This window comes from Nelusetta ayraudi, unplaced genomic scaffold (genome assembly GCF_046127955.1).
Source record: "Nelusetta ayraudi isolate G7.1 ecotype Tasmania unplaced genomic scaffold, CSIRO-AGI_Nayr_v1 ptg000129l, whole genome shotgun sequence".
NCBI lineage: Eukaryota > Metazoa > Chordata > Actinopteri > Tetraodontiformes > Monacanthidae > Nelusetta > Nelusetta ayraudi.
The window spans coordinates 140753-161133 of record NW_027466179.1 but is presented as its reverse complement, the minus strand read 5'-3'; the positions used below and the strand labels follow the sequence as shown (position 1 = coordinate 161133).

The 20381-nt window shown below is 52.5% G+C and overlaps 1 protein-coding gene across 1 annotated transcript; it reads left to right on the top strand.

Moving 5' to 3' along the window:
• The first annotated feature begins 491 nt into the window (after positions 1 to 491).
• On the top strand, positions 492 to 20306 carry LOC142904554 (calcium/calmodulin-dependent protein kinase type 1D-like). The gene is made up of 11 exons (XM_076050724.1): positions 492 to 638; positions 9925 to 10056; positions 11833 to 11907; positions 12334 to 12472; positions 13270 to 13396; positions 13606 to 13681; positions 15020 to 15132; positions 15413 to 15491; positions 16237 to 16324; positions 16798 to 16984; positions 18476 to 20306. The coding sequence occupies exons 1-11, from the start codon at positions 544 to 546 to the stop codon at positions 18625 to 18627; spliced, it is 1263 nt and encodes a 420-aa protein (XP_075906839.1). The 5' UTR covers positions 492 to 543; the 3' UTR covers positions 18628 to 20306.
• Positions 20307 to 20381: the final 75 nt, after the last annotated feature.

The window sequence follows — 20381 nt, the reverse complement described above, 5'->3', positions numbered from 1 at the left end:
TTAGAGAACCCGCCGTTCGACGCTGACAGAGAAATCCCGCCCGGCGAACAGACAAAGAAGAAGAAGAAGAAGAAGAAGAGGTAGAGGAGGGAAGGGGAGGTGAATAAAGAGGAGGAGGAGGGGTGGTGGGGGCGCGAGGGGGAAGAAGAGCCGGCGTGTTTCCCCGTCACGGTGGGGGAAGCTCAGTGTCGTCAAGCGGATTAGTCAGATAACCTCCCCCGGGCTAGGACGAACCTGTCGCCGGGCGCGCCTGTCTGCCAACGCGGGCGGAAGAGGCACCAGAGTCCGGCCAGCAGAGCCAGGGAGCTGTCGGCGAAACAACACGAGAGCGCTACTTTTTTTTGTTGAGGTCCTGTCCTCTGTGGAGGCTGCGGGGCTGCGAGCAGAGGTTCCTCCGGCAGCGTGTCCGCTCCTCTCCGCTCCTCTCCGCCCTTCCTCTCCGCTCCCCGGCTCCCTCGTCCTCCCCTGCGAGCCCCGAGCCCCGAGTCGCCCCCCCCCCCCACGCCCCATCCACCCCCCCCCCCCCCCCCCCTACGGTGGGAAATGGCGAAGGAGAATGGCGAGTCCGGCGACGGCTCGTGGAAGAAGCACGTCGACGACATCAAGAAGATATTCGACTTCAAGGAAGTCCTTGGGACGTGAGTATTCGACCGCGGCGCGTGCGCGCGGCGTCAAAGTTTGCACCCGGCAACCGACGCCGATACCCGCCGAGCAGCGGAGAGCCTCGCGCTGACAGACAGCTGTTGAATCCCCGGCAGTCACCCGGAGGTCCAAGGCAGGCAGGCAGGCAGGCAGCGGGGCCCGTTGAACTTCCACCCGTCTGGGGTTGGTGTGGGGGTGTGTGTGTGTGTGTGTGTGTGTGTGTGTGGGGGGGGGTAATAGACATGTTGGTGTCTTTTAGTCAGGTGCATCGTTTGGTTGAGTGACGACAACACGGCGCGTTGCAGCCATGCATTTTACAGGAAAGGCAAGAGGTGTGTGTGTGTGTGTGTGTGTGTGTGTGTGTGTGTGTGTGTGTGTGTGTGTGTGTGTGTGTGGTGGGAGCGTGGGGGGGGATGTTCTATTAATTTTCAGGACTGAGCCCCAGCGATATATTATTATTTTTGTATTTTTTGTATTTTTATACAACAGGAGCCTGTTTGCACACAACACATGATGTCGTGTCTTGTCCGCCGCTGAAATGAAGGCACCATCTGCGGTTACTTTGTGTGTGTGTGTGTGTGTGTGTGTGTGTGTGTGTGTGTGTGTGTGTGTGTGTGTGTGTGTGTGTGTGTGTGTGTGTGTGTGTGTTTTGTCTTTGACCTCTAGCTGGGACAGATTACAACAGAAACATTCCGCCTGGGCTCGTGCACACCGATACCTGGACTGGTGCTGGTGTTCTGGCCTCAGGCTTGTGCTGCAGCGGTGGCTGTCGTGATCGTCCCCTGCTGCGTTTAGAAAGACAACGCTGTTTGAAGATCCCTTCTGATGCATCCAATTCCCCCCCCCCACACACAACTTCCCCACAACACAGAGGAAAGTCCGTCCGTTGCTGTTTGTGCTCTCGCTTGTTTGTTTGTTTGTTTGTTTGTGTCAACTCTTCCGGGAACGAGCCGTTACTGATGCCGCTAAAGGGCCGGGGGATGCCTCTCCCAGGTTGGTGATAAGTGCCTCCAGCTCAGGTGTTGGTTTACCGGCCGGGTGGAAGGAAGGGGGGCAAATGAAGCAGCCGTGATAGCGGGAAGCTAAAAACAAGCACGTTCTGCCACAAGGCTAAATATGGTGTTTGGTTTTTTTTTTCGGAAGGTCTGCAAAGTTTGTTTTTTTTTGGGGGGGGGGGGTATTAAATCATGTGACGCCGCTCCACTATGACACAGGAATTCTTTTTTTTAATTTATTTTTTTTGTAAATAACTCAAGAATCTTTAAGTAGCTGCTGGTTTCTTGGGCCTCCCCTCCTTAAAGGAGTTTTTCCAGGGGGGGGAAGGGAACCAGAGCGCTCGCCCTGAGTGGAGGCTGGACTTCGGGCCTCGCTGTCGTGACAGAGGCGGGCGGCCGTGGGCAAAGGCAGCGTTTTCATGGGGGTTTTTTTCTCGCAGCTGCAGTCACATTCTGTCTCCGACGTTTTTCATTTTCATGGCCCTCTCGCTCCTTCCTGACTGAGAGGAATTCCATGTGGGGCAGGGGTCTCCCACGGGAAGTCTATTTGTTTTTTTTTCTTAAAAAAAACATTTTTCTTCTTCTTCTTTGGAGCTGGAGAGCTGGTGTCAGCGCTCCCCTAGATCGGCCTCTGCTCTGGGGTTTTTTTTGTTTTTTGTCCTGTTGAATATATTTTTGTCCATCTCTGTTATCTTGTCATTATCTAATCGCTGGCAGCAGCAGCAGCAGCGTAAGAAAATGTCCCACTGATCCGTGATTCACCCCAAGCCTGCCGCAGCTAAAACGCTCGGACATTCCTACCCAATCCCCCCCCCCCCCAAGGCCGATGTTTTTTTTTGACGTGTGAGGAGCCTCTGAACAACACCAGTGAATCATCGCGATGCGCCCGTCCGCACAATGGCCAGGTTGGAGGAAGAGAACCAACGGCCCGCTCGCCCACAAAAACCCGAGACACGCATCACAAAGGGCCCGTTTGTCACCGTCGGGGGCCTCCCGCTGCTGAACACCGTGCGACGCTCGCGCGGCGTGTTTGCTGGTTTCCCCGTGCGTGCTAATCAGCAGGGGGGTGGGGGTGGGGGGGGGTTCGCTGCGGACCGGCCCTGGGGGAGCAGAGCCCAGCAGCCGTGCAGCTTTGGAAGGATTAGACAGGAAGGAGAAACTGGGCTGAAGTGACGTAGATTATTATCCCCCTGCTCGACTTCCTCCTCCTCCTCCCGCTGCTCCACCGTTCTCACTTCCTGGTCAGGTCCCCCCCCCCCACTCTATGTGTCCATGGGGGAGGGGATCATTATCACACAGCCGCCGGTGCATTTTCATTCTGCAGGACGCGACCATCGGCGTGCTCAGCGCTGCGCTGGAGAGTTAGCGCAGGTGAACGCGTTCAGCAGCCCCCGGTGGAAGGGAAATATGATCACTCTGCGCTTACACAACACAACACAACGCAACGCAACACAACACAACACAACGCAACGCCGGCCAAACTGGGCCCATTTCTGCGCGTGTATTTGCAGCAGGACAGTCCTTTGGAAATATCGACTCTCCCAAAAGAAATGTAGTAGTGAACCTCTGTGTGTGTTTCCCTTTTTCCTTGTGGGCTCCAGCGCCCCAACCCCCGAGGTTGAGATTTCTTGAGGGTTACGCAACTGATCAGATGAAGTGACGGGCTTTTTTGGAGGAGGCTGCTGGAAGCCTGTTGGAGCTAATGAGATCTCCGCCACCAGAGCCGCTCGTCCCCACGGCTAATTCCAGAGCCCTAAGCTGCTGGCACTCTGTGGAAGTAAAATGAAGTCACCCGGCCACGAGCGCACATCGTGTCGGCCTCCATCCGACTGACTCTGTGTTTGTGTGTGTGTCTCTCCCCCCCCCCCCTGCCTGCATGCTGTGGTGGTTTTCTCCCCCCCTGCAGCGTCCACCTGCTTTTTTTATTTATTTATTTTTTTTTGCCACCGTCCTATCGGCAGTTGTTGCTTTCGCGTCCTCAGGGCATGTGTTGTGCGTCTGTGGGTGTGCGTGCGTGCGTGCGTGCGTGTGCACCTTGTAGGTTGAAACGTGTGAGCAACATTTGACACCACATCTTAGTGTCGGGGTTTTCTTAAAGCAGCGAGTGGCAACGTCGGTTGACCCGCTCGCCTCAGACGAGTCTGTCGCCGCCTCGGCCGTACTTTTACTTTCAGTTGTTTTTTTGCCCGAGCTCGTCTTTCTGTTGTGCGCCAGCGGTGTCTCATTTGTCTCCAACACATTTGAGCAACGGGCCTGCTCGTTACTTGCTCCCCTTTTTGACAAGTCGGATACTTTCTGTTTTCTCTCAGAATCTGTTGCACAGAGATATGAAAGATGCATTGGGGGGGGGGATGTTCCAAAGAAGTTTTTTTTTTTTTTCTGCACCAACCACTTCATATCTTTAGCTGGGTGAAGGTGCTCTCAGGTGCTTCAATGGCTCTAAAATCAAGTGCGTGAAGGCAACGGAGAGTTGCTGCACTGCGGGATGGACCTTCATGAATCTCAACAAGGTTCTATTGCGCGGCCTGGAAAGCAGTCGGGAGGTGATGCTCTCCAGTCGCACTTTTCCAAAGCACTTTGTCACGCCGCGCTCTCGCTCTCGCCCTCGGCCCCTGTTAGTTTCCCTCCGCCGGGGGCCAGAGTGGTCCTGGCGACAGGTTGGCTATTTTAGGTGCCGCCATCCACATCTCCCGCGTCCACCATTCATTCATTCATTCCCGCGATGGAATGAAACGACAAAAGAATCGGAGGGAAATTCACCCCCCCGCCCCCCGATTCCGAAATAAATATGACATGGAGCGCACGGGGCGGGGCGGGGGGGAGGGGGGGCAGCAAAGTATTAAATGGCTGCTCGCTCCGACAAATCCCTACTTGCCGCAGTGCATTAAAGCGACTGCTGGCTGTCTCCGCACATTGATCCTTGATTTTTTTTTCTTTTTCTTATTATTTTTTTTCTTTTCCCTTCCTGAAACGCAGCCTGTGTTGCTGTGTTGAGGCGAGGTGAGTCCTTGGTGCGATGGAAATGGCAGCTAGGCAACTGGGGCGATGCAAGTGTTTAGTTGCTTCCTCTGAAGAAGACGCCACCCACCACCACCGCCGTTAGCCTAGCGGTGGAGAGCGCCGTGGAGAGCGCCCCCCTCCCCACCCTCAGGGTCAGATTTTGGGCTTCCATTAGTGATAATCGCCGCCAACACTCGCAGAGACCAAGAGCTGCAAACCGTAGCGGTGCAGAGATGAAAATGATGAGACAATTTTTTTTCTTCTCACTCCCAAAGCGTTTCTAAAGCAACAGATACCCCCCCCACCGACCCCACCCCCCACCCCCTTCCCCCCCCGTCTAACCATTCACGCAGCCTTATCTCGAATTGAGCAGTAAATGAGACTTTTTTCTTTTTTTTGGTATTTCATTATTCTTCAGTCCGCACTGGATCGAAAACCCTCCCGTGAGGGCAGCCTGGGCCCGGCTGACGCTGTCCAGCGCCGATGGTTTCAGATGGCCGAATTCCGCTCTTGTCATATTATTGGACTTGATGTAAGTGCGCGTTGAAAAGAGACAGAGAGCCGGCAGTGTGGGCCAGTCGCAGCGACGGGCCGGAGAGGAAGTAACATAGCCGGGGATTCAATCACATTACCCCCCCCACCCCCCCCAGAGGCAGCAAGAACGCAGCATTTCCCTGTGAATTCCAACCAGTGGGATGTATGTGCAGCCGTGGGCAGCAGCCGGAGCTCGTAGACGGAGAACTCGGCTGGTGAACAAACTGAAGGCGTTTCCCAAATCGCTCGTCTGCAAAGGGCCCCCCCCTAAAAATCTGTGTTGATTCAAGACGTGAGGCTGCGCATCGTCTGCAGTAATCTGCTGCTGCTGCTGCTGCTGCTGCTGCTGCTGCTGCTGCAGCTCCACCTGACTCACCAAATATTCTCATTACACGCACGTGGTTGTGTAAGCGGCCTCTGCAGTGCAGCTTACACAAGTGCGACCGAGCACGATTACTCAGCAGCCGGCGCAGTTCAACATAACGCAACGCACACGGAGCGGCCGTAGTGAAAGAGTCCCTCCGTCAGCCTCCGCCAGCCTCCGTCAGGGAGGAGTCCAGGGGAAAAAAGTTTTCTGGAGGAGTTCCATCTGCATCGCAAACCCCCCCCCCCCAAAAAAAAAACACCCACGTTCACTTTCTGCGTGAGTCAGGCCAAACTGTATGTGTGTGTGTGTGTGTTTGTGTGTGTGTGTGTGTCATCCGACCGCCACCGAGAGGGAAGCACTTAAAATTCAGCTGTTATTATTCAGGGCGAGTGAGTCGGCGGCGGTGCCGACAGGCTCGCAGGCTGTGACTCTGGGTCAGCGGCGCCGCGTCTTTCACCCGTACGTCTTTTTCTTTTCCTTTTCTTTTTTTTTTTTTTTTTTTCTCGTCGCGTGCAGCCGATAACAGGAGACGAGCCTGAGCGGAGGGCCGCCGACGCCGTGCGACTACTTCCTGCTGCACCAGATCTCTCGCTGGATTATTCCCAGGGATTAATGCTCTGCCGGTGACACAGCTTGTTAAATTATGGAGCGCCGCTGCAGCCGCCCGCTCAAAGACACACACACACACACACACACACACACACACACACACACACACACACACACACACAGCCGCCCGCTAAAAGACACACACACACACACACACACACACACACACACACACACACACACACACAGCCGCCTGCTAAAAGACACACACACACACACACAGCCGCCCGCTAAAAGACACACACACACACACACACACACAGCCGCCCGCTAAAAGACACACACACACACACACACACACACACACACACAGCCGCCTGCTAAAAGACACACACACACACACACACACACACAGCCGCCCGCTAAAAGACACACACACACACACACACACACACACACACACACACACACACACACACACACTGCAGCTGTCCGACGGCCTCAAGTGCCGTCCGCCGCTTTGCATTCCTCATTTGTCTGCAAAGAATTTTTTTTTTTTTTTTCACATTCTTTCCACTTATTCTGACTGGCAGATTTAATATTTATGCAAATAGTGTGAGCCTGCTGCTTCCACGATGACAAAAAGAAAATTTGCCTTCATCTTTTCTTCTCAGCGGGTTTTTTTTCCTTCTTTCTGGTTTTCAAGTGTGACGTCTTCGTCTGGCCTCGCTGCCTCCTTGGCTTCACGGCAGCGCAGCTCAACTTTCCCGGAACTCGCAGCAAACCGTCGCTGATGACCGAACAACCTCATTCGGTACGTTGACGGGAGATTGGACCAATCGGCCGCTGTTCTTTCTGATAGGCCGGCCCCTTTTGAAAGCGCTGCGCGCGCCGTTTCCCAGGCGGCCGTGAGAAACACACGTGGTGCCGTTGGAGGGCGTGAAACCACGGCCGTGACATGGCAGCATCCACTTTGAAAACAAGAAACGAGCCTCAGGAGGCGCTTCAAAGATCCCACATTCACTTTCCCACTGTTTCCCAACCGCCAGCTGTCCCTCCAGTTTTTCTCACCCTCGCGGGTGAACAAAAGTCCGACTTTGCCGCCTGTGGCTCAGGAGGCAGAGCAGCGGGTTGTCCAACGACCCCAGAGGTTGTCGGTTCAAATCCTGCTCCATCCCAGTCTGTCGTCGTGCCCTGGGGGCAAGACACAGACCGGGGCAAGACACCCATTGGTGCATGAGTGTGTGAGCGAGTGGGTGGGTGAATGAGAGGCCACTGTAGAGCACTTTGGAGTTCTGTGGCGGTGCTGGAGAGCGCTGCTTCAGTTCAGTCCATTTACCGTCTGGCTCCTTTTCCCCACTCTTTCTCTTTTTTTTTTACAAAAAACGTGAGCGAACCCTCACCGTTCTGCACTTGTGACGTCACCAAGGGCAGCGATCGCTCTCCCCAGGTTCGTGGCTCCGCCCCCTCAGAGACCCACCTGTTTCTCCGGGCCAAACCTGCGGATGGTCCCATAAAGCAGGAGGCACCACGATGCTGTTTGGTGGGATGAGGTGGAGGATGAGCTGCAACGTGACCCTGCTCCAAAACAAAGAGCCGCAAAAGATCCGATTCCCTTTGGATAACAAAGTGAAAGGACAGCATTTCTGGACGCCGTATCGTACGTACGTTGCACGGGAGCAGAACCTCATCGTCGGCTAAGATCCAGGCGTGCTCTCAACAGCCCCCCCCCCCCCCACCCGTTCTCATTCATTCGCTGCTGTGAGTTTTGCCCCCGACAGATTGAATTCATTGATGGCTCGGCGAACACGCTTCAGCGAGGCGGCGAGGGAAGTCGCAGGCTTCTCTCAGGTTCTCGTCACGTTGCCACTGACAGGAAGCTGCTGCTGCTGCTGCTGCTGCTGCTGCTGCTGCTCGCCGACTGAACCGTTGCTCTTTCTTTCTAACCGCCCTGTCAGAGAGCTCGCAGGCTTCCTGTGGTTTCCGTCACCACCTGCACACACATGAAGCGCCGCGCCTCGGCCGGCGGCGTGCGGAGGGACGGCTCCCTGCGTCGCAGCTGTGCAGCCCGGCAGCCTGTCTGCCTGCCTGCCTGCCTGCCTGTCTGCCTGTCTGCCTACCTGTCTGCCTGCCTGCGCTGGATAGAAATGACGCTCTCAGGCCGTTCTCACGGTAACGACGGGGCGGCCGTGGTGGGGAGTTTAGCTGCTGCCCCCCCCCAGGTAGTAGCAGTCACCTGGATGCTCCTGCTCCTGCTGGAGGCCTCACTCCTCCCACTGGGGAGGAGTGGTGGGTGTGTGTCTCTCACTCCCTCCCCTGCGTGTGATGCTGGAGTGAGGGATTAGCATGGATTTGATGGCCTGCTTGGGACTTAGCACAGTGAGTGCTGCTGAGTTTAGAGTCTGTCGGGGTTGGAGGACACAACAAAGCCGCCACACTTGCATATTTCAGCCAGCTGTGTGTGTGTGTGTGTGTGTGTGTGTGTGTGTGTGTGTGTGTGTGTGTGTGTGTGTGTGCTGCTATCCTCTGTTTCTTCACGTCATTTTGCAAAATATCGCACCTGCAAAAAACGGGGGGGGGGGATGATGTTTCTATTTTTAAGTGTGGAGGGCTTTGTTAGGTGTACTGCAAGACAAGAAACCAAGGCGAGGAGTTGTTGATTGAGCCATTTCCCCTTCACTGCATGTAGCAGGGAGTTTTGATTCTGCTTTTTTCGTAACTCAAACAACTCAACAATTTTATTTTTTTTTTGTAGTTTTGTATGTTTGCGACTTCTCTTCAGTAAAATGTAGAAAAAAAAAAAAAAAAAAAACCCTCACCAACTGCACGTGAAGAACAACAGGAGTCCGTCAACAGCTTGATGAAGAGCTCGACGTCGACTCCAAGGCCTCCTCTTGCACACTCCTGTCAAAGCAAGAACCCACTGCTGTTTATCTGTTTTTCCCCACCCGTATAACTGAAGCCCAGAGCGAGATAGATGCCCGGCGACACACACACACACACACACACACACACACACACACACACACACACACACACAGAGCCGATCCCTGAGCCGCAGGTCGACCCAGCGGCGGAGATCTCACGACTTTGGCTTTGAGCTCCGTGTTCCTCTCTTTCATTTTCCCGAGGTGTCGCAACCGTTTCCGCCCGAGCCGCAGGTCGGAGGATTAATTCCTGCTTTTATATCCTCTTCTGTCGGGTGACTCGCTGCGGGTTCGGGTTGGTAAACATGACCCTCTGGGGTTTTTTGTTTTTTTTTCAAATTTGAACATCTTCACATTCGACCCGAAGCAGCAAAGTCGTGCGATGAAAAAGTGCGTGCGTGTGCGTGTGCGTGTGTGTGTGTGTGCGAGTGTGTGTGCGTGTGTGTGCGTGCTCTGTTTGGCCAGATTTATTAAGATGGACCGAGCGCCGTATCATAGCAACTGATAGCGATCGCTCCGGAAAATAGTCCCTTAATTCCGTGTTTGTTTTTAAAGGCTGGGGCTCGTACGGAGACAGATGGCGAGGGGGGCGGGGCCCGCTCGCCGCACGCCGCACACACAGCACCTAAATGCTCCGTGTGCGTGTGTGTTTTTTGTAAAGGTATTAAAAGTGTTTGCCGTGCTTTTGACGTGAGCCAACAGCCAAGTCTGCGGGTCCGGGCCGCTCCTCGGTAAATATCCCCCGATATGCTGTTTGTATACTCTGGCCCGTCTGCCCTCCGTCCCCTGGCCGCTGATAAGCTTCTCTCTTGTCAACACCGCCGTTTAGAAAAACAACGTAAAAAGAAAAAAAAAAAAAAAAAAAAAACAGCAGCTGCGTTTTTTCATTTTCCTTTGTCCTCTCTCACAGCGGCGCCTTCTCCGAAGTGGTGATGGCTCGGGAGAGGACCACAGGGAAGATGGTGGCCATCAAGTGCATCCCCAAGAAGGCGCTGAAGGGGAAGGAGACGAGCATCGAGAACGAGATCGCCGTGCTCAGGAGGTAGGTGCCTCCCCCGACCCCCCCGGCTCGTGGCGACCACAGAGAGTGAGTTGGCTGAGCAAATGGAGTTTCATTGAGGGAAACACACACACACACACACACACACACACACACACACACACACTTCAGTGCACTGGCAATAAACTGTATCAACAGAATAGAATTGATGCTCGCCAGTCATCACCATCTGGTTATTAATGCGACTGGTTAACAATGTGTTGTTCTGCTCTTAGCCGTGTGTGTGTGTGTGAGTGTGTGTGTGTGTGTGTGTGTTGGGTTACTACTTACTGGAGTGATTCACATCTCTGGCAGGGGCCCTGGAGGAAGTTTGGCACGATGCTGAACTTTAGATGTTGTGCTTCTAAACAGGAGAAACGTAAAGGGAAGAAAGTCTGAAAGAAATAAACCCTAAAAAAAACAACAACAACATTTTTCCCACGTTTGCCAAAGCGCATCACGGCGTCACATGGTCTGGTCTCGGGCCGCTGCTCTTCAATGAGATGAAGCCGAAAAGTGTGAATGACTCAGTGGGTGAATGACTTGAATGAAGAGACTCGATTCCTGACGGGGAAGTAGAACACTGTGATAATAACCCGCAGAACCAAGCCAGGTTCTGTTTCCTCTGAGACCTTTCTGAAGCGACCCCTGCCCCTCCGACAAATCAATCACTCATCTCCACTGTTTTTTTTTTTTCCTTTTCTTTTTTTGAGTGGACGGTTCGATTTGGTAGCCGCTAGCTGTTAGCTGCTTAACGACGCATACGTAATCAATAACATCTTTTTTTTTTGAGGCGGGAAACCAGTTGATTGCTGGTGTACCACAGTCGTGTTACACACTCCATGGTGTGCAATGTGTGTGTGTGTGTGTGTGTGTGTTTGAGAGACAACCGACCCCCCCCTGCAGCCGGGGGTGGGGGGTTGGTTGTTTTTCCACCACAGCCGGTGTTGACACAGAGCTGCTTCCACACCAGGTGACTCCCTCCACCGCGGCCTGATGGGTAATAATTCCCGAGCAAGGCTGAGTTATCAGTCGCCGTAGCGACGGAGCCCTCGTCTCCATCCATGGCGTCTGATCCTTCCCCTCCTCTTCCTCCACCTCTGCAGGAAGTTGTGAAGGTTGTGGTCTCCTCTGAGACCCTCCTCCCCCACCCCTCCCCCACCCTTCCCTGTCCCTCCCACCTCCTCCGCCCTCCGCCCCCCGCCTCCTGCTCCTCCGCAGCCACCTGCCCCTGTGAGCTCCCTCTGTCATCTGCATATCCTTGCAGCTTTTTTTTTCTTCTTCTTCCTCCAAGTAATAAAAGCTGCTTGGTTGGTTGCCTGGACACAGACTCCTCGCGCGCTGATCTGTCCTGTATTGTTTCCTTCAGGTGCTCCTGCTTTGCCGCTTCATGACTCATTTATTAGCATCCTCCAAGAATCCTCCACCACCACCACCACCACCACCCACCACCACCACCCCCGCGCTCTGTCTCAAAGACACACACGCACAAACACACACACACATACAAAAAGCTCTTCATTCCTGCCATGGACACAAACATCGTCTGCTTGATTTTCAACAGCGCAGGCACAAATTAGGGCCGCAGAGTGAGAGTGAGAGTGAGAGTGAGAGTGAGAGTGCGATCGCTGCAGCAGCAGCAGCAGCAGCAGCAGCAGCAGCAGCAGCAAGCCAAACAGGTTTGCTTGTGAGTTGACAAGCTGCCGTTGGGTCCATGAGAGTGCAAATGAGAAGTCAGCGGGCGAGGTTGAGAGCTGTGTTTCTCCTTTTGTCCTGCAGGATAAAGCACGAGAACATCGTCGCTCTGGAGGACATCTACGAGAGCTCCAACCACCTGTACCTCATCATGCAGCTGTGAGTCGCCTCGGCCGCCGGCCCCTCCCATTTGCTGAGTCCTGTCCAAGCGTGTGACCCCCGCAGTGCAGCGGCAGCGTTGCTCACGTTCACATTTGCCATCTGGAAGCTTGCAAAGCGTCCGTGGTGCAAAGCTCAGGTCTGAAGCGCTTGCTTCCGCTCAGCCTGATGGCCGCGGACTGCTTGCCCTCGGTACAAAAAACAGTTTTGCACGTGACGAAACAAAGACGCCCTTCCTAAAACCTCAGTTCACGTTCAGTGTGAATTCTTTGCCACTTCATTGACCTTTGCCTTGCCATCTCATTTTTATAATTATATTATAATTTTCCACCACTCTCGCGCCTCTGCTGTGAAATCGTGGTTCTCGTCTGTGCCGTCGAGCGCTAACGGGACGACCGTTCCGCTCGCCCTCTGCGTGTCAAACAGGGTTTCCGGCGGCGAGCTGTTTGACCGCATCGTGGAGAAAGGATTCTACACCGAGATGGACGCCAGTCGGCTCATACGTCAGGTTTTGGATGCTGTCAACTACCTGCACTCCATGGGCATCGTGCACAGAGACCTCAAGGTGCAGCGGCCCGTTCATAACTCGCTGCGCTTGTTCCAGGCCGAGAGGGGGGAAGGGGGGGAAGGGGGACGTCCCTGGGTTTTTTAGCATGCTGAAGTCGCACTGCCTGAGCACTAAGCCTTTAAACCTATTAAACACTAAGGACTCTCAGAGCCGCACGGCTCAACAGAACTGCTAAATGATTTGTGAGAGTTTTATTTCCTTTTGTCTGCTAACGGGCTGGCTACAATCCAATTTTGTGTCCGAAAATTGTATGGTTTTGAAGTTAATACTTTATGTGTGGGCATAAATTTGACATATCTGCACAAAAATCTAAATATATGAAGAATAAAACTATATTCTAAAAAATATATATATTGTATGTTTATATGTATGTAGACATGTCAGCTTATTTATTGCATATTTTGCACGTATATTAAGTATGTACTAAATACTGAGCAATCTCTCCATCTATCAGACAGCTGCATTTGTTAGGTCTGCCATGGTGTGCCGATGTCAGCGCGCTAACTAGCATAGCTAGCTGACACGTCCCTAGCTTCATCAGCGCATTTTAAAGTTAAAACTTTCCCTACTAATCACGCGCTAACATTGTTGTTTATCTGACAAGACAGAAATAGAAGAAGAAGAAGAAGAAGAAGAAGAAGCAACACGTACTTTAACTCGCTGTGAAACCGGGTTGTGTGAATGGGGACAGCGCTACCCTGTCATCCCAGTGTGCCGTGAACTGGAGTGGAGTAGCAGTGGAACTTTAAACAACAGGCATTTCTTCACAACTGAGTTTTATTTCTGACTTGCAGCCTGAGAACCTGCTGTACTTCAGTCCCCACGATGAATCCAAGATCATGATCAGTGACTTTGGCCTGTCTAAGATGGAGGGAACGGGCGATGTGATGGCCACTGCTTGTGGAACGCCGGGTTATGTGGGTGAGGACGCGCTCTCTCTCTCTCCCTCTCTCTCTCTCTCTCTCCCCCTGACATAATCACATCCCACAACATGTTCTAGGCTAATCTGCCGCACGCTGCCTCTACAGGCACCTGCTGCTCGCCAACATTCCTCTCCAGACTTCCTCTTTCTGAAAGTACATTCATGCTTTTCAGCCAAACTAAATTGTTTTGCCTTTTTGCCGTTGTAGCCCCCGAGGTCTTGGCTCAGAAGCCTTACAGTAAAGCTGTGGACTGCTGGTCTATCGGGGTCATCGCCTACATCCTGTGAGTCGCCTTCACAAGTGGTCTTAAAATATGCTACATGTGTCGTGTATGAGGTGTGTTTTCTTATTTTATATCTTAAACAATCGTGCAACGGCAAGGACTCGTAACAAAAGCACAATTTAAAGTATAGCCAAGTCCTCTCTGTTGCCCTCTGGTGGTGGGTTGCAGTAGACTCCTCCCCAGAAATGTGGGTCAAATTAAAAAGTGAAAATGGATCTCAAGAACATCACACAAGAACACTTTAAAGGTGTTGTATCTGATGTCTGCAGTTTGACTTGACCCAACCACAGATCACAACTCATTTCACTTGCAGTCTGAATATTCGACATTCTGGCCCACACCAGCAGGAAGAACCCTCCTGGCTCGAGTGTGACAGACAGAAGGTTCAGCCGGTCGCCCTCCACGCTGTGCCCGACTTTACCAACCGGATGCGTTTGATAAATCCAAAGGGTTTAGGAAACGCTCAGTGTGACTCAGAACCCCACAGGGTGTGTTGCTGTCTGTCCAGTGGGAGGCAGTGGAGATGTGCCCACTTTTTTTTTATTTTTTTTTTAATCTTTTGCGTCAGTGGACCAAAATGAGGACGGAGTGACTGATTGACAGAGCAATATATATATATATATATAAAACACCTCGTCTTATTAAGTCTCGATAGGAAAAAAAAAAAGAAAAAGAAATCAAGCGTTATCAGTGATCAGGAAAGAAAAAAAAAAATCCAGGCTGTCCAATTTATGAGGTGTGAAAATCTCAAAAATGTGAAATCTTTGTTCCAAGTTTTGTGGCCGCTGGATGAGAATTAACATGTCTGCTTTAATTGGTATGGGTTTTTTTTTTTTTTAATCTTATATAAAACGGAGCCCTTTTACCTTCCCACTCACTTAGCACTCATTGTGCGTCTATAATCCGTCTCCTGCCTCCCATATGAAAAATAAAAATACCCCGCTATGAGATTACGCCACAGATAATCTCTGTAGATGTGGGTTAAAGTGTCTCACAGCGGCCGAGGATGGATGGAGCTCACAGCTGACTGACGGCTGTTGTGTAATCGTCCACGCCCCCCACCTCCCCCACCTCCCCCTCTCCACCTCTCCACCCCCCTCTTACCTTCCCCACCCTCTCCACCACCCCTCCACCACCCAACCCCCACCCCTCCGCACCCCTCTTACCTTCCCCACCCTCCACCACCTCTCTGCCACCCAACCTCCACCCCTCCACCACCTCTCCTCCCCCACCCCTCCACCCCTCCACACCCCTCTTACCTTCCCCACCCTCTCCACCACCCCTCCACCACCCTAACCCCACCCCTCCACCACCCAACCTCCCCCCTCCACTCCTCAGGCTCTGCGGTTACCCTCCGTTCTACGACGAGAACGACTCCAAGCTGTTTGAGCAGATCCTCAAGGCCGACTACGAGTTCGACGCGCCGTACTGGGACGACATCTCAGACTCAGGTGAGCCGCAGGGGGGCGGGGGGGTGGGCGGGGCCGGTCTGTGTCTGCCCGTGTGCGTAAAGCCGAGCGAAGTTGAGCTCGGCAAAATCTTCTTGGGCACGCGCTCAAACATCAGGCGCGTTTGTTTGTCGGCTGTTTGTTTTTTAATTGGCTTTGCGAGTTGAGGCGCGGGCTCAGGCCGATTAGGACAAAATGCTGTTAATCGTCCCTTTTCATCGGCCCACTAATTAATTGCTCTGCCCGTTGAGCCACGCTGACCTCTCCCTTTTATTTATCGCAGCCAAAGACTTCATCAGCTGCCTCATGGAGAAGGACCCGGAAAAGAGATTCACATGTGACCAGGCTCTTGAGCACCCCTGGTGAGGAACCGGCCGCACTGCACCTCCTGGCTACACGCAGATATTTCAGGCAAATTGGCCCGATTTAGTCCTTTTCTCCACGCGCGTGGAGAATTTCTCCTCCGCCGTCACGTGTCGCCACGGCGCCTCTGCTCGGAGAAAAACCCGCTGAATCAACCGCCGCCAATTAGCAGCCGGGGGGGAGGGGGGCGGGGCGGGGGGTCCTGTCGGATCCTTTGAGAACGCGGAGGCTTTAATGAAGCATCGGGATGTCTTCCCAGGCCCGAGCCGGAGGTAACGGAACCCGGCCGGGGGCGGCCCGACCCGCCAGCCGCCGGGCCGAGACGCTCAATACGGATGGGTTTGTTAGCCGCTAATGGGCTGGGAGGGTCCGCGGGCAGGTGGTCCTCCTCATGTAAATATGTGCTTTTGCGACGGCGGTGGGTGAAAGGCATCGCGACGCGCAGACGCGGCCTCAGCTGGAGGCTGGAGGCTGGAGGCTGGAGGCGTTTCACGAGGCGCCGCGATGATGAATGCGTCGCCGAGTCTCTCGGTCGACTCAAGGAAGATAAATGACGGCGCCGCAGGCCATTCCCGCCCCGGCGCTCGCGCATCCCAGCATGAGCAGCTGACGGGGGCCGATGCAGCGTCCGCCTGTGTGCGTGTGCGTGTGTGTGCGTGTGTGTGTGCGTGTGTGTGTGCGTGTGTGTGTGTGTGAGTGTTTTATGATGGATGTGTTTGTAAAGGCCGGGACTTTAATTCCCAGGATCGCCGGAGACACGGCGCTCTGCAAGAACATCCACGAATCCGTCAGCCGGCAGATGAGGAAAAACTTTGCCAAGAGCAAGTGGAGGGTGAGCGCAGCACCGCGTCATCATTACACCTCATCCCATATTGTTGCGCAGTTCACCCTCGCCCACCGGTGGTGTTTTCTCACAACGATGTGGCTCACACCACAAATGTGGGGAAGTTTTTGAAAACGGTGGTTTTTATATTCAAGAAAAGGAGCGGAAAAATAAGATGCAGTTTAGAACACGGTGAAGTTTTTCCTCTACAGAACGAAAAGAAAAATCATTGAATATGTACGCATCATAGATGTGAATATATCTATTATGATAGAATGGTAAGTCTGTTAGTATAATCACAGTCGTTATTGTTATTGTCCACCAGGAGTAAATAAGCAGTTTTCCTGCAGGTCTTTCGTATTCACAGCTGAACCTGAGTCCAGGATGAAAACTAAGAATGCCACATTAGAAACAATGTGGAACCTCAAAGTTCGACTGAATCTGTTTCTCCTTCTCGACCCACCCCTGTCCTGTCTTCACAGCAAGCCTTCAACGCCACAGCGGTGATCCGCCACATGAGGCGCCTGCAGCTGGGCACCAGCTTTGGCAGCAGCATCCACGGCGGCGGTGGCGGCGGCGGCGGCGGCGGCGCCGGTGCGTCCAACCCGCCGGGCCGAGGGCCGGCCAAGAGCCAGTCGGTGGACTGCGCTCCGCTCTCCCTGCAGGACTGTGAGTGACACCGCGCACGTCCACCTCCGCTCTTCTCCTCCGCCGGCCTTAATTGGCAGCTGTTTTGAAAAGATCGGGAGGAGGAGGAGGAAGAGGAGGAGGAAGAGGAGGAGGAGGAGGAGGAGGAGGCGGCGCTGTTAATGAGGCGGCGCTGAAGTCGGAGCCTCGCGGGACCTTTCGGCTCTGTTGCACCAAATGGGAAGCCAAAACATTTCAGAATTAGTGAGGAAGTGCAGCGAGACGAGCGAGAGGCGGAGCTATTGGTTTGGGCGTCCGCTCTGCTTTGAGGCATATTGCGTTTTGTGTCATTTTTTTTTGTTCCAGCGGAGCTCAGTGCCCATTAACGGTGATTCACATCAACCACCGCTCATCGGTTTTCATTAACGACCATCAGCCTGGTTAATACACTGTGTATTTCCCCCTCATTAAATGCAGCAACATGTGCATCAAGCGAGCGGTTTAGCTGAGCCCGCACTCTTGTCCTTAATCCCCCCCCCCCCCCCCCCCAGTCGCTCCTCGTGTTTCTTCATTAAAACTTGCCAGCCGTTATCATTCATCACAAATCAGTCTTCGGTCTTCCGTACTGCTGCTCGTGCACGCTCGTTCTTCAAGCTTCAGATCAGCGTGGCTCCATCACGCTGCGGCTACATATCACTCCACGTCTGCTGCACTCAGAAGTTGCTTAAAGAATCAAAAAGCTGTCGCAGGGAAAAAAAAAAAAAAAAAAAAAAATCAATTTGCGTCGACAGTCTCTATATCAATATCTGTGTTTTTCATTGCAGTTTTTGGCAAAATCAAAGCCATATTTCCAAAATTTCCACGAGGTGCAACTGCGATTTTCAGGCGTTTCCATTGAATGGCGTGAGCCGCATATGCCGGGATTAATAAATAAAATCTCGTCCCGCGAGATTTTACGAGAATTCCGTTCGCTTTTGTTTGTTTATGTTTGTTTGCTGTCAACAATGGTTGTTGTATTTTTCTCTTTGATTACTTGTAAAAAAAAAATATTCCGTCTCCTCCTCCTCCTCCTCCGTCCAAACATAACACTTTCACTCGAAGTTCACTGGTCACATGACCCCCCCGTACGTCACGTCCAGTGACGCATAGATGCGAAAAAATAGTGTTTCCATGACACTTTTGCGATCTACTTCTGTATCGCTACGCCTGAAAAACCTCCTCATGAGAGCGTAAAAACTTTTAGCCATATTTGGGAGGTTTTTCGTCATTGAGGTGTTTCCCTTAGCAGTTTTTTTATTGCGATACTTAGGTTTTGCACAATTCTAGGGGTATTGGAAACGCAGCTATAAACTCTGTATCAAGGACTTTGAGGAAGAAATGGTCTGGCAACTGAAAGGTTTGCAACCATTGAACCAACTCGTCCAGTAATATTTTGTTGGGTTTGGTCCCGTAAAAATAAAATCTATTTAAAAAAAAAAAAATCCACAAAGCTTTCACACTTTTTTTCTCACATTCTCCCAATTCTCTCCTCAGGTCCTCCGGTGGCCCCTTTGTCCTCTGCCGTTAAAGTGCACCATCAGGAGTGTGGCGCCCCCTCCGTGCTGCAGGAGGAAGTGGCGGTGGTGGACGAGCTGGCCCGGCCGCGGCCCTCCACCGTCACGGTCATCCACACTGGGACTAAATGACGCCAGGTTCCGCGGGAGGTGAGCTGGGAGACCACGGAGCTCTGAGGCCCTCCCGCCCCCCCCCGCGGGCCTCGTGATTTCCTGCTTTTTCGTGGTTGCTCAGCTTCGCCTGTCCCGCAAGCCTCCCACCTGTTTCTGCCAACAAAAAAAAAAAAGCGCGGTGGGAGGAGTTCCAGGAGCGTCACGTTCCCATGTTCCCATGTTTTTTTCCACCTCCTGGCGCACGGCCCAGACTGTGGCTGCGGTCGACCCGGACCTGGTCCTGGACGTTAGCGCAGGGGAGCCCGCTGACCAGCTGCTCTGGCTGCGGAGGCGGAGTTTGTCCTGGGTGAGGTGGCGTGCAGCCGGTCCAAGAGGCGGCGCACTGGAGGGAACTCACTGAAGCTGCTATCCTGGTTTTTTTTTGTTGTTTTTTTTCCGGACTGGAATCGTCCCCGAGGAAGGACAAGGTGGATGCTCCGCCCTGATGCCTTGTGTAAATATACATATGAGATCGTGTTCTGCCCTGTGAAAATTTTCAGCTTCAAGCTTTTTGGTGAATAGTCGCTGTAACATCATGGACTCGCTGGGCTCCATCACTGTCGTTTGGTTTCTCTGGGCTGCTCTTGTGTAAACGTGATGAGCGGCTGCGGCAGCGTCCCAGGATCCTGGCCGGCAGTTTGTGTTAGAAGTGTGTGCACGTGAATTCCGGACAGGTTCGGGGCAGCGTGATTTAAAAGGCCCCGCGTCCCATTGCACTATTGTATTGGAATATTTATTTTCATACAATATATTGTGACTTTTTGTAAGGATACAACTTGCGGAAATGTGATATTAGACTGCGTCGAGATGTTCCCGAAGCGACCGAGGACGGTGTAGAATAATAAGAAGTAATTTAATCCACTTTTTTTTTTGCACATAACTGTGAGGTCCTCCTCGGCCACAGGGGGCGACCACGCGTTGCCACCGTCGTTCTCAGGGATGCGCCCCAGATGAAATCCCTCTCAGCGATCAGAAGCGGCTTGAAGAAGATTTAAAAAGAACAACAGAACGGTTCCGAACCTCTGGATTCTGCGTCTGGCTCTAATGTGCCATCGGGAGGCTTTGACAAATGCTTCCCGGCTTTAGACACACAATGACTGACCCGGATGAGTTGGCTTCACACACCTTGATTTATCTCTGGAATTCGAGTGTTTATTGGTAAACTTGTGGATTTATGTTTTAAAAAAAAAAAAAAGATAAATGATGCAAATGCATCTCAAATGCTCCATTTTGCAGAATTGTTAATGTGGAAGCAAACAGTTGCGTATAGTTGCATTTTTCTGCTCTGCTCTTCCACCCTCTCTGTTTTCTGTCACTGTGCTTTTTCATACCAGCCTGTAGAATTTAGCAGTAGGTCACTTCCTCCCCCCCCGTCACCTTGAATTCCACACAGTCACCATATACAGAGAGCTTCTCCATTTGATATGACGATAAAAACATCAGCCTCAAGACAAGACTCACTCAACGTAATCTTCCTTTAATCCCCCCCCACCACCACCCCCCTCCCCCAAACCACAAAAACATCCACACAGAGCAAATATCAAGCAGTGTGACATGCATGTTTAGTACCTATTGTTCCAGAAATGTGCTTTGGAGTTGTAAAAACAAAAAAAAAGAAAACCATGTATTAATTAATAAAAACAATGAGGCTTGTTTTATATGTGTTGTGGCTTCTTTTGCAAAGCAAAGCAAGCGGTGTTCCCTTCTTCCGCCACTGATGAGAGTTCATTGAA